Raw genomic sequence first — 14,152 nt, 5'->3', positions numbered from 1 at the left:
CCACACACCCACGCACCACCACCACACACTACAGTGTGGACACCCTCCACCGGTGGATGTGAACTTTGCCCTGGTTTTTTCCTGTAAGGAGCAGAGGGCTGCCTGCAGCCCTTTACACGCTTCCTCTTGTAATCTTCCACCAGTGACAGATGCTTCTGAGACAGCTTGCCAGGGCCAGGGGTCTGCCCTGGGGAAAAACCTGTCGGCGTGGACTATCCTAGGTGCCTCTGAGCTCCAGGACGACCTGGGCTTTTGTCACCAGGGCAGAGAAGCAGAACTGCCGGCTTCCATGGCGCGCTGTCAGCCAGGGCCGCCCTTCTCCACTCCTCCCATCTGCGTGGCCTGTGAGAGAACATCTCTGGCCAGCTGGTTGGGTGAGATATATCTGGAATCAAATCTGCCACATAATACTTTCTTTATTATTTTTTAAACAGTGCCTTGACGATAGTCTCCCTTTACATACTTAGCTTAAAAGATCAAGACCGACGTGCCCCAAATCTCCCTGCGAGGTGAGAGTTCCAGTCTTGTTTTCCTTTGGGGAGAAGAGCCCTTGAAGGCCCCTTTCATGAACCGTTTCATTATCGTTTTCCAGCAATATCACAAGCTCTCAGGAGCCGGCCCTGCCACCCGCAGCCTCTTCCTCCTCAGGTAAGATCTTCACATTCCTCACCCTCAAACCCAACCTGTGCTTCCTGGGAATTGTCAACAGAAGAACTAGCCTGTCAGGTTAACCTTGTCGCTCCTCTCCCCTCTGCCCAATGCCGTGCAGCACCTAATACGTCTCTGGCAACCACACAATCCTCGTTCCAAATACCAGAAATCACTTTCTGTGAGATCCTGCCCTGTCAGGAGATTTACTGCTGCCCCATCTGGGGAACAAGAAGCGTCCTCTCCAGTCCTGTGCGAAGACCGTCCAAGGAAATGGAACCTCATCAGAGGTCATGGGCAGGTAAAGGATGTTCAAAGAGAAACATCTAGAGCAGCGGTTCTCAACCTGTGGGTCGCGACCCCTTTGGCGGTCGAACGACCCTTTCACAGGGGTCGCCTAAGACCATCCGCATATCAGATATTTACACTACGATTCATAACAGTAGCAACATTACAGTTATGAAGTAGCAACGAAAATAATTTTATGGTTGGGTCACAACATGAGGAACTGTATTTAAAGGGCCAGAAGGTTGAGAACCACTGCTCTAGAGCTTTGAACCTCAGGGCTCCCCCTCCACTCCCATCTCCTTTTCAATATTTACACGAATAATCTCTTCATAGTTCCAGATAATTGTTCTACTCTTCCATTTGGGGTGGTGAGATCTTTAAAAACACAAAGAAATGAACTTGCAGTCATTTATAATAAAGTCATGCACTGCCTAACAGCGTTCTAGTCAACCAGTGACCACATATGCAATGGGGGTCCCATAAGATTATCATGGAGCTGAAAAATTCCTATTGCCTAGTGATGTGATAATGTCATAGGGCAACTCATTGCTCACGCGTTTGTGGTCATGCTGGTGTAAACAAACCTACTGCCTGCCCGCCATGTAAAAGTATAGCGCACACAATTATGTACAGCATGTAATGCTTGGTATGATGTTAAATGACTGTGCTCCTGGTTTATGTATTTACTATGCTACACTTTTTACCATTCTTTTAGAGTGTACTCTTCCTACTTAGAAAAAAATGTTTTCTGTAAAACAGTATGCCATGTTACACAGGCAGCAGCCTCATACATCACTTGATTGCATCATTTTCTCTTGTGCTGGATCTAATCTCACGTTGTTTTGTACAGTCACATGCTGTACAGGCTTGTGGCCCCGGGGCGATAGGCTCTGCCAGATAGCCTAGGTGTGTAGGAGGCTGTACCATCTGGTTTGTGCAAGTGCAGGCTGTGATGTTCACATAACGAAGCCACCTAAAGATACATCTCTCAGAACATACCCCTGTTGCTAAGCAGTGGGTGAATGTATTGAACTCCCTGCCCAGGAATGAAATTTTGGTTGATCCAAGGGAAAGGGTCTCATTTGTCTGTTGACAACAAAGATAGTAATAGTTGCACAACTGAAGCAATTACAGTGGATGGGTCGCTTAAAACTTTTTGGCTCACTTAAAATTTTAAAAATGATGTAGTGTCTGGGCTCTCTGCCCAAACCAAGCAGGGCAAATGTAAAAGGCTTTAGAAACTCTGAGTTCAATGCAATCCTTAAGTTAGTGAGAAAACACAAGATTGGCATTCCACTTGCAGAGCATCTTTTTCCTCTTAGACACACACACACACACACACACACACACACAGATGCTTTTTAAGTAACAGGATTTTATGTTAAAAAATATGGAAACTTGAACAAGGACTAAAAGTGTACTTATCTCTGTAAGATCAAATACAATACATCCAAATCAATGCTAATTTATTGTTGTTTTTAGAAATCTTTTATACACACATATTAAGTGTCTAAAATTATAATGATGATGCTAATAATAGCAATAAATATGTATTAATGTAGTTTATTAGGATGCTGTGGTAACAAAAGGAGATATTGGTAATGACTGACTTCAAAACAGTCAGGGAAAGTACATACCTAACATACATTTGGAAGAAGATGAACCCAAATATTTTTGAGCAGCCCTACTAACTGACACATAGAATATGGTCAGTGGTTGAAGTTTTGGGACGGCAATGTACTTTTTTCCCCTTTTGATATTATTTCATATCTTAGTCTTGAATAAGATTTACAGATCATCATCATTTTCACATAGTGAAGTATTACTATACATAAGGCATTGTCATAAGTGGTCAATATAAGTACATCGTTTAATCCTCACAAGCCTAAAAGATAGGCATCGTTATTATCCCCATCGAGGAAGTTTATGCACAGAGAATTTCCCCCACACCTATAGGAGGCAATGCTTGCACTATTTTTCTCATGAAAGCAGCTTCTGATTGAACTTGGAAACATGCATTATTATAGGGTGAGGATAAAGGTTCAATTTGAAGAAAGGGATTTGTTTCCGTCATATTCCCAATAGTTTTAAATACACACAAAGATCTATTGCTGTCACCTCTCCCCCCCCCCCCCCCAGAAGAAGCCTTCATCCATTGTGGAAGCACATGCTGCGGCTGCTGAACCCTTTCCTTACCTTGGAGTCCACCTTGGGGACACTGGTGCCCCTTTTCTGAGAGCAGTCCTCAGAAGAGACCATCTCACCTCTGAGAGAAGTGCTGATAATGGATTTGGACAGGAAGAGGTCATGGACTGATTCAACTTTCATTTTCAAGGTTTCTTGACCATTGTGAACAAATTCACTGCTGTAGCATCCAGCTCTTCTGAAGGTTTTTACGCTCTTCTCTGGGACAGAGAATGTCTGCTCATCTCACATTTCCTTCACTATGGGAGACAGTGAAGAGACTCCTAGAGAAGAGCTACTCTAAGGAGCCTGGCTCTTAGGCACAACCATCAGCTTCTCTAGCGAAAAATGAAAGTTGAGTTCTGTTTTACCAGGGTCCCTGCTACACAGGAAAAGTTGTTACTCAAATTTATTTTTTTGTTAATCTAACAGTGACATTTGAAAAATAGTACCAATCTATGGCAGAGATGTTACTTTTCAAGTGCACAGATATCACCCGATATAAAATCACCCGAATTTCCAAAAGTCCCCAGGCCAGGAGAACCTCTGACTTACACCAACCTATTCATTTTATAGCTGATGAAACAGGGGCCCAGGAGGGCCTTGCTTGAGCTTCTGCAGTTAGTTACCATCAAGTTAGAATGGGAATCTGGGTCCCCTGGCTTGGGTTCCTTCCCGTTCTGCCTCTATTTATTTGAGCACAGTGTGTGCACATAGCTGGGATCAACTCTAGAAGATGCAGAAAGTGTTCACTCTGTGGTTCTAGAAAGCCCTTTCAGCAACCCTCCCCACCCCCCACACCCCCACCCCGCCAGTTTGCCTTTAGCCATTGAGATGTGTGTGGTGTGGGATATTTCTGGGGGTCTGAGAAAAGGCACCTCCCTTCTGCTGCTGATCCATGCTTTCTCTCTGTTCAGGCAACCATATAACACTGGGGTTTCTAAATCCAAAAGAGGAAAAGGAGAGGCAAATATTCATTTCAACCAGATTTTTCTGAAGCATTGAAGACCACTTAAAAATTAAGAAATAAATTTAAGAAAGAAATTCAAAGGTTAAAAAAATCCTTGGGGACATGTTCAGCGGGATGAAGATAAATATCTAACAGTTTACCAAGCTCCTAGAACACATTCACGAGCTTCCTCCCTGAAAAGTAAAACTACTAGTAAAGAGTGAACAAAAACCAGCGTTTTATGCTGTGCTGAACCCGAGCCATGGTTCTTTGTTTGAGCCTAAGTTGATTGTGTCCACGTCTTTCAGAAAGGTTACCCCCTTTCCCCCCATTTAATAAAAGGTTTGGGTAAGACTCCTCAGGAAGTGGGAAGTGGGTGTTTTGAACTTTCACTCTGAGGAACCAACTGCATATTGTTAGCAGTGGCAAGAACAGCAACAGGGCTTACACTGGTGGAGTCAGACAGGACCTTGACTCAGCAACCTCAGTACTTGGGTTCTGGCTAGGAAAGAATTCAGACCCAAGACTTAAACCATAAGAGAAAGTTTATGGAGAAAGTCACTGAGGTAGAAAAAGTGAGCCATCAAAGAAATCGGTTCAGGAAACAAGTTACAGAAAAAAAGAAGGGCCCTTGGAGCTTAGGAGAAGGAAAGAGGCCAGGAAAACATGCCTGGGGGACAGAGGAGGGGGAGGGGAAGGGGAAAGGGAGAAAGAGCACATAGGGTCCATAGTCCTAAGGGCTTTTAGGGAGGGGATTTTAGGGGAAGTCCCAGGGAAGAATCTCAATAGAATATTATTCATCAGCTTTCCAGATGTATCCTTTCAGGCTTATGGTCTCCACTGGTTGGTCAGGGTGGGCGGGGGGGGGGGGGGGGGGGGCGGCGAGGGGGCGGGTCATTGGTCAATGCAGCTGGTCCTGATGTCAGCCTCTGCTGTTTTTCTGGGCCTGGAGCTGAAACACAACTGAGGTTTAGGTGGATTTGACGTGGGTCAGAGGCTCCTTGTCCTGGGAGTTTAATGCCTAAGGGCTATTCTCCAGCCCCCTCGTTGGTTTCCCTTCTAAGGAGGGGATCTAACCTGCATGACGAGCAACATGCCAGGGAGGAAAGGTCAGTGGCGGGTCCAAACAGCATGGCCAGAGATACGCTAAGGTAGGAAAGGTCACCCCGGGGTGAGGCCTCTGTTTCACCCGGGGCTTTCCAACCTGGTGACCTTCTGTACCTGGCCTGTGGCCCTTGCTTTCTCATGTTTGTCTAACCACCCACCACAAATATAATGGCCCAGATTTTATTCTGTGGGACCAATAAAGATTTAAGTAGATAGCAAAGTTGGATGTTAAAAAAGCAAAGAGCCTGTGGCAAGGGACTGGGGGAAGAGGGGAGAATCTATGGAGTTCTACAGATTTATAGAGATTTGGTAAGTACATTTTTTTATAGCTCACAAGGCAAAAAGGCATCTGGAATTCATACTTATTTGTTTTGGAGACCAGAACTCTAAGAAGAGCAAATTGCCCAAAGAAAATGGTTCTCTGTGTTAAAGGACTCAGTCATTGATTGGTTGGGCTCATTGACTTTTTCTTGGCCTGAGTCTGGTTCAATCGGGAAAGGAAGAGCTATCCAAGATGCTGCATTGGAGCTCAGCCATCAGCCCAGTTGTACATGTAGTGCAATACGCACATTCTACCACAAGAGGATATGCTTCGGGAAACCTCTCCTCTCCAGAAGTTTCTAATTTAGCTTATTGAGAGATCTTATCCACCAACTATGAAATATATCTTCAGCATTACAATGACAACCACTGGGAATGTATATTAAGTTTAAAGTGAATATTGCTGGAAGGCATTTGTAAAATGAGAGCCACTCCCGTATGACAACAGGAAAATTTATGGTTTTTCAATAACCAGCCTTTCAGAATTGAATAATTTTGCCTCAGAGAAGTGACAAATTGGAGGTGTTTTCAGGAGATTTAAAATTTGTTATTTCCAATCCTGCTTTTCAAAAGCCATTTTTGTAATTCTAAATCTGCAGGATGATCTCTCCTCACCTTCACCTTTTTATTACTGTGAAAAAAGAACACTGCTATCAGATAGTAAATCCTATCATTGGGTTCTAGTCTTCAGGACCCTGAAAACTCCTCCTGTGGAAGTGCGGCAACTCTGTAGCTCTATTTATAGAATTTATAATGAGCCCCTTTCCTGCAAATTCAGCAGGAAAGTGGAACAAAAGGTAGGGGAAGAGAACAGAGGGAAGGAGAATTCTGGTCTTCCCTCCTCTTTATGCCTCATTTGCCTTGTAAATTCACAGCCTTCTGTGGAAGCCATCGCAAGTAAAACTTATAGCAGGAGGTATGTGCTTGAAAATTATTATTGGAATAGCTGGAATCCAAGCAGTCTGGAGCCCTTTTTAGATAGCACATATATTTATATCTGAAGGGAAATAGATATTCAGTTTTCTAGAAAATCCTCATATGTCAAGATCATTTCTTCTTCATGGAAAGCATCATGTTGGGGCGGATGCTAAGGGTACTTGCCTTGCCTTTAAGTTCTGTCTCACTCCTATTGCTAATAAAATGAAGGGGATCAACATCCCACGTCCACTTCCAGCATCCCTCTATCCCTCTACATCAGTGGTTTCCCACTTTCCTAATGCCGCGACCCTTTAATACAGTTCCTCATGTTGTGGTGACCCCCAATTTCATTGTTACAAACTGAACATAATTAAAGCATAGTGATTAATCACAAAAAACAATATGTAATTATATATGTGTTTTCTGATGGTCTTAGGCGACCCTTGTGAAAGGGTCATTCGACCCCCAAAGGGGTTGCGACCCACAGGTTGAGAACCACTGCTCTACACCATCCCCTGAGTTCTCCCCGTTGAGTGTGTAAGAGGACACATTTTTCTAAGTGTATTTGACCTTCTTTCATCTCTTCCCCGCCTCCACTCCCCACCTCTCTTCCTTCATCCTTCCACCAATATTTACTGAGCTCCTGTAGTTGAGCCTGGTCTTGCCTTAGGTGGGATACAACAGTGAGCAAGATGCAGTCTTCCAGAAGCTCACAGTTAGGTGACCGACATGTAAAGCAGCCCGCATGCCTAGTGTGGGAAGCACTGACCAGGGCGGAGGGACTTAGGCGTGATTGCCCCCAAGAATTGCCCACAGTCACTTTTGCTTTTTATCCTGAAATTCCACACAGAAACTTGTTTTACATCATCCCTCTTTTTTTCTGCACATGAAAGCAGCATATAATTTATGAACGTGTATCTCTTGTTAAATGAGGTCAATGTCTTTGTGTTTTGTCCAGAAATTTTTTGAAAAATATGAAATTATGTTGTTTAATACAAATGAAGGAATGCAATAAAAGCGACCCTCTGTGAGCCAGAGACTTGGAAACAATCTTCAAATTTTAAAAAATGCATGCTGCAAAATTTTTTGCATTCCTTTGTTAGGTTTATGTATTTAACAACCCATTAAATGATTGTTTTCACTATTCACTTTAAAAATTATATTTTCCCTCATAGTCTTAGCAGCAACCACCTGAATGGTTACCTTTTCAAAATTGCACTTGAAAGGCCTTTTTGGCTCTGATGGATCCTACCCACTTCTTCAGCTTCCTTTTTCACAGGCAACTTCTGGCTCCACGCCAGGATCTGGTTCCGCTCCCCAGATGGCCACAGCTCAGCCCTTACCTTCAGCTCAGTTTATTCCTGTGTGGGTCGTGTTATGCAGGAGATCCAGAGGACTCAAATCATGTAGCGCTGGCCAGTCTGCCAAGTGGTTAGAGCATTGGCCCGTGGACTGAAGGGCCCCAGGTTTGATTCCAGTCAAGGGCACGTACCTCAGTTGCAGGCTCCATCCCCGACCCTGGTCAGGTGTGGGCGAGAGACAACCAATCCAATGTGTCAGCGTCAATATTTCTCTCTCTCTCCCCATCCCTTCCACTCTCTCTAAAAATCAATGCAAAGATGTCCTTGGGTAAGGGTTAACAACAACAAAAAAGAACGTTAACAGAGGTTCCCTACTGTGGAGTTGTGGAGAAAGGACAAAAATACATGAAAATTTAAATAATAATAGCGACAACATGCCCTTTGGTTTAGCGACAGATACACCAGGGATTGATCACCACATAGAAGACTCAGTAACAAATGCTATGGCATTAGAAAGGAGGGAGCTATGAGCTTCAATGATCTAATCTGGGGAGGTGTCTTAGTCTGCTAGGACTGTCATGACCAAGCGACTTAAACAGCAGTAGTATAGTTTCTCAGAGTTGTAGAGGCTAACAGTTCAAGATCAAGGTGTTAACAAGCCTGTTTTCTCCTGGCGGCCCCTCTCTTGGCTCACAGAGGGCCGCTTCCTCTCACGCCCTTACAAAGTCTTTCCTCTATGCACACTCTTTGGCCTAATCTCAATTTGGATTAGGTCTCACTCACAGCCTCATTTTAACTTAATTACATCGTTAAAGGCCCTACCTACAAATACAGTCACATTCTGAGGTACTAGTGGGGTTAGGATTTCACACATGAGAATATTAGGTACACAGTTTAGCTCAAAGCAGGTAAATTCTTGAAGAACAGTGAGAATCTACTGTAAGAAATGTGATAGGGATGTGATGGGTTGAAAGATGGGAGAGAGAAAGGGTGGGGAAACATTCAATTGACAGAGACAAACTGTATCACACACTGGATTTTTTCTCATCTTGCCCTGATTGGTGTGGCTCAGTTGGCTGGCTATTGTCCTGTGCACCAAAAGGTTGCCGGTTTGATTCCTGGTCAGGGCACATGCCTGGGTTGTGGACTCAGTCCTTGGGAGGGGGCAACCGATCAAACTGATGTTTCCCTCTCTCCACCTTCTTCTCTTTCTAAAAATCAATTTTAAAAAATTTTAAAAAGAAAAAGACTGACAGACTTTTTTCCTTTTCAGAAGACAGAAGCGCATTATTCCTGACAGGGGATGTGCTAACCAGTCCCGACTGGGGAAGTGACTGTAAGTTTAAATTTAAGTGACTTGTGGGGCCAGGCAGAGGGACTACAAGCTGTAGTTACTAGAGTGAGGAACAGGGCAAAGGCTGCACCCTGCCATAAACACCCATCGCATTACGCTTGTATAACGGCAGCCAGCCTAACCATTAAGGGAGCATTAGAAATGGTGGCTCATTACTAGGCAGGTGTGGTTGATCTCCATGGATTTTAATAATTTATTTGGACTTCCTGCCATCTTCTATTTTTTATCACTCTCTTTTAGTTTTCTGTTTTCTCATTTTTTAAAAGCATTTTCAATAAATTTCAATTTATTAGGGCTTCCAGGGTCCGGAAATGCTTTTGGATAGGATGAGGCTGTCTATTGGAAGCTGAGGGTTTTTAGTTTTCTTAAAATGTACTATAACAACAACAAAAACGCCTTCTCCCTTTCCTTCTCCTCCTCCTTCTTCTATCTGAATACAAGCGAAATCCATTGATCCCGGGAACGCTTGCTTTGCATTCTGAAATGTGGACATGGGGCTGAAGCACAGAACTCCTTTCCTCTGCAGAAGAGTTTACCTTCTTTTCTCTATTTCTTCTCAACCCAGGGATTGATACAACCATCAGTTCTATTCAGATTATGGAAATCCAGCAAACAATAGACCGCCGGTATTGCAGTAGAAGCCTCCAGTGCGGGTGGGTAAGCCTCCCCATTACACCCCAGTTGTTTCTGGAATTTACTCCAGTCTCCTGGTGTTTTGAATAAAAGCTAAAGCCACATGGTAAAATCAATGTGTGCTTACATTGCCCCTTAAGTGAAAACACATTTGTTACATGGTGGAACAGGGAATCATAAAACAGTTGGTATTAGCAAATGTCAATAAACCACGGCTCCAATGACCCCAGTGTCCTGGTTTTAATGGGTATGGCCAAAGCAAAAAGCTGAGTGGAAGCTCTGTGGCTGACTCTCTGCGGGAACACACTAGAGATGCAGAGGGGCTAGTTAATTTTATAGACAAGAAAGACATTGTTACCAATGGCTTCAATTTATGAGTGAGCTGAAATTTGTATATTTAAGTAACAAGTGATATCATTATTTTAATTGCTGGAAAAAAATATAGCTTATCTTAGCTTTTTCAGCGAGGAGGGGGGAAAAATCCAGGTACTGAAAAGGTATCAGCAGCATCCACCTCTAGTGCATGCTGTATATCTGTGTGGCGCTAATGCTGGGTCCAGAAGCATGGGGAGCCAGTGGCTTCAGCAAGCACCATACACAAGTTGTAGCATTAAGAATGAGAGTTTTGCCCGGTCACAATGGCTCAGTGGTTGAATGTTGACCTATGAACCAGAAGGTCACGGTTTGATTCCCAGTCAGGGCACATGCAGCCAATCAATGACTCTCTCTCATCATTGATGTTTCTATCTCTCTTGTCCTTCCTCTTAGAAATCAATAAAAACCTATTGGGGAAAAAAAAAGGCACAACCTATTGGGGAAAAAAAGAATGGGAGTTCTTTTTTTTTTCTTTGATGAATATTTATTTACCAGGTGCCTGCCAGCTTGAAGGCAAGGCTCTATATTTTTAAACTAGAGTCACAAATTTTTTTGAATTCTCAGCCTTATTCCTTTTCAACCTGATATAACTTAGGCTGCAAGTTGATGGTCCTGAGTTTTAAAAATAAACTTCATGGTGCTTTATGCCTTGTTTATGACCTCTACATGTTTCATCTCATTGAGTTCTCAGGAAATCCTTGAAGGTTGGTGTTACTTATTTGCATTTTGTTGTTAAGGAACCTGAGGTTCAGTAAACTTGAAAAAGCCGAAGACAGACATTAATGAATGTGGTAGGGTGACATAATGAAGAAGAGTAAGATTATTTAGGTTTAAATTCTAGAACTTTGACAAGAGTTTTATTCTCCCTACATATCCCTTTCTCATCCACTGAGTAGGGTTGACGAGAAGTATGCACATCTTGGGAGTCATGGGGTAGGGAATGAATTCCCTTCATCTAAGCTTCCTCCAGTGGAACAAAGCTCTCCTGATCCAATGCAGATCTATTTCCTTCATTTTTTGCATTCTCATTTTTAACAACTTATTTTAGTAATCAGTATAGAGGATCTAAATCCACTGGCTAGTTGAAACGGCCCCGGTGAGGCCGAAACGGCCCCGGTGAAGTCGGAATGGCCCCGGGAAGGTTGAGACAGCCCTAGTGAGGTCAAGATGGCCCCGGTGAGGTCAGGACGGACCCAGTGAGGTTGGGACAGATAATGGGGACCAGTATAGACTGATTAACAGGGGTAGATGCAGAGGCAGAGCAGCATTGAATAGACTGTCAAACTACAGTGGGAAACCTGAGAAGGGTTTGGGGGGGGGGTGTTTTAAGAGATCAACTGAAGGACTTATATGCATGCATATAGGAATAACCGGTGGACACAAGACACTGGGTGGTGGGGGCCGGGGGAGTGTCAAGGAGGGGGGGGGGAAGGAGACATATGTAATACTCTTTGTAATACTTCTAGAAATAAAAATTATTTTAAAAAATAAAAAATAAAACCACTGGCTATTTTTCCCATTTATCTGATTTTTAATTGTTTCTATATATGATATAAAAGATGGCCAGGTCATGAGAACTTAGATCTTATATGCCTTTTTGCTGGAGTTTTCATTACAATATGAAATCAAAGGAACTCCCTCTTTACCCCCACTTTCTCTCTCACAGGGGAGGAGGGAGGACACTGTATAAGCATTTCTGTCTTGCAAGTATCTCCATTACTAAGTGGTAATTAGGACTATGATAATTTTTGTTGGTTCAAGTTCTGAAAGTGCATAATATTTCCTGCTAATGTTTCCTCAAAGGGAGTGATTTACGGTAAAAAACCTGGTGTTTATTATGTCCAATCCTCCTTCCAGAGGGGTTGTTAGTTTGAGGTCTTTGCCTCATTTGTTTTCTGAAATCTGTGTCTCTTAGGGGAACTGAAGTCATTCCCTGTGTGTTTAGCTTTGTGCATTTGGCCTGGGATTTGACTTTCCATCACTTTGTCTGTGTGTTTTAACAAGCTACACATTTTGTGGTACATTTTATATGTTAAGACCTGAAAGAAATCACTTTGCAACTTGACAGGTATGTCTCTGAAAAACATAAAGCTATGCCATGTTAAATTTGGTTTTATATATTTATTATAGAAGGCTTTACTTTACATAGCATATAATGAGCAGCATAAAGCCTTTTGCATCATTTCCTGCATATTTTGATTTGTGATTTGATTTTTTTTTTATAATTAGGTCTGGAAATTACAATTACAATATTCCTGTTAACAAGCACACACCCACCAATGTCAAATTCTCTCTGGAAATCAAGTAAGTGCGTAACTGTAAAAACAAGTTCTAGTTTTATTATCATTTGAGTAGCCAGCCTGAATTTACTTTACAATTTGATCAGTAAGTCAGGAGGTAGAGACGTATCAGTCCCTGTTGGCCAATGACAGTTGGGTTGAGAGGTGGACCAGTTTGGGAAAGGGGTTTTCAAAATGAAGGCCAAGATCTTCCAGGCTCTCTCCCTCCACGGGGCTGGAAAGGCTCTAGGCTGTACACTCATACTCGCAAAGTGGAAGTGACCTTGGGTTTGATGCTGGCTCACAAACTGCAGAAGGCCCCTGACTGTGCCCCTCTGAATCGGGGTGGAAACAAGAGCAATAGCAGGGCCCTGGATCGGGGGCTGCACATTTGTGTGAGCTCCTGGTAGCAGTACTAGTGCAGATACCACCTCCTTTCCCCAGAGGAGTTAAAAAAGGAGTGAGAGTTTGGAATCGGGCAGACCAGGGCTCAGATTTGTTTCTGTCACTTACTACTTCTGTAATCTTGGAGGAGCCACTTATCCTCTCTGAGCTACTGTTTATTCATCTATAAAACGAGTTTGACATTATACCATAACAAGGAGAGCTGCTGTGGGAATCACTGTTAATAATAGTGAGATTAATAACTACCATTTGCTGAGCACAGACTATAAACCAGACACTCTACGCTTTAGTATTGGGTCATATAATCCTCACAATAACCCTCCAAGGTTGGTATTGTTTTTTCTAGTTTCTATTTTTCAGATGGGAACACAGGTTTTGAGAGGTCAGAAAACCAAACATGAAACTCAGAGCTCCTAAGAGCTGGAGCTGGGCTTCAAAATCAGCCCATTTTTAAAACCATTCTTTCTTGCCTTCCCAATGAGATGAGATATGTAAGACTATTGCCCCTCCTGGCACATCATAGGCACTCAATACATGGTAGCTTTTATTATGACTACCTTCCCTCCAAAATCACAAAACTATTCTTATCAATTTTAATTAATTATGGTACTTTAAGACTTTTTACACACTTCACTCAGAAAGTATGCAATGAGCGACCTCTTACCACGAAGATAGATGGTTTTCATTTTGTATCTCTTGACTTTAGTTTCTCCTTCCTCCACATTTCCTCTCTCCTCCCCTTCCTTTGCTCTCTCTTTCCCTTCCTCTCTCCTCCCCTCTCTCCCTCTGCTTCCCCAGTTCTGTTGTTCCTCCTCCATCATCCACCCCCAAGTCTGTCTTTTCCTCTGGTCACTCGGGCTTCATATACCTCCTCTCATCAACTCTGCTTCTACAATGAGCTAATGACGCTCACCCCAACCACTTGCCTTGGAAAGGTCTGTTTCAAGCAGCTAATATTTCATGGCCCAGAACCCACGGTAATTCAAGGCAGAGCAAAAGCTAAATGTACTATTCTTATGAGTTAAATGCACTACTATTCTCCAGCACTCCCTGAGTAACCTGATATGGCGTTTCCTTATTCATTCCTAGCTTCATGGAGGGAAATGAGCTTAAATGGTATATCCCCTGAAGTGGCAGCAGTCTATCTTGAGCCACTAAATTGGCCATTTTTCTAATATGGGTGATTTAAAAATAACCCAGATACTCAACTGAGATTATAGGTTGTCCGTGCAAAAAGACTGTTTCCCAACACAGGTGAATCTCATCGGCTTGGTGATGATTAACGGGCCAGCCTCCAGGGAAGAACCATTCTTCCACTATGACAGGTTTAAAAGCCGTTCATTTCCAGTGGGTCTCACCCCTACACCCCTACCTGTGTTTGTTAGCCTTG

The 14,152-nt window shown here is 43.0% G+C and overlaps 1 protein-coding gene across 1 annotated transcript in view; it reads left to right on the top strand.

Moving 5' to 3' along the window:
- Window positions 1–14,152, top strand: part of MYRFL (myelin regulatory factor like) — a gene marked incomplete at its 5' end in the record, with an annotated part of 112,291 nt that overhangs the window by 96,211 nt on the left and 1,928 nt on the right. Inside the window, 6 exons of the mRNA XM_081082398.1 lie at window positions 435–509; window positions 593–648; window positions 770–949; window positions 8,990–9,052; window positions 9,636–9,723; window positions 12,308–12,382. Coding sequence (XP_080938524.1) covers window positions 435–509; window positions 593–648; window positions 770–949; window positions 8,990–9,052; window positions 9,636–9,723; window positions 12,308–12,382 — 537 coding nt within the window. The remainder of the gene's footprint in view (window positions 1–434; window positions 510–592; window positions 649–769; window positions 950–8,989; window positions 9,053–9,635; window positions 9,724–12,307; window positions 12,383–14,152) is intronic.

This window comes from Myotis nattereri, assembly GCF_964212035.1.
Source record: "Myotis nattereri genome assembly, chromosome: 2".
In the NCBI taxonomy this organism is placed as follows: domain Eukaryota; kingdom Metazoa; phylum Chordata; class Mammalia; order Chiroptera; family Vespertilionidae; genus Myotis; species Myotis nattereri.
The sequence above is the reverse complement of the archived record's forward strand: the minus strand, read 5'-3'. Positions and strand labels throughout refer to the sequence as shown.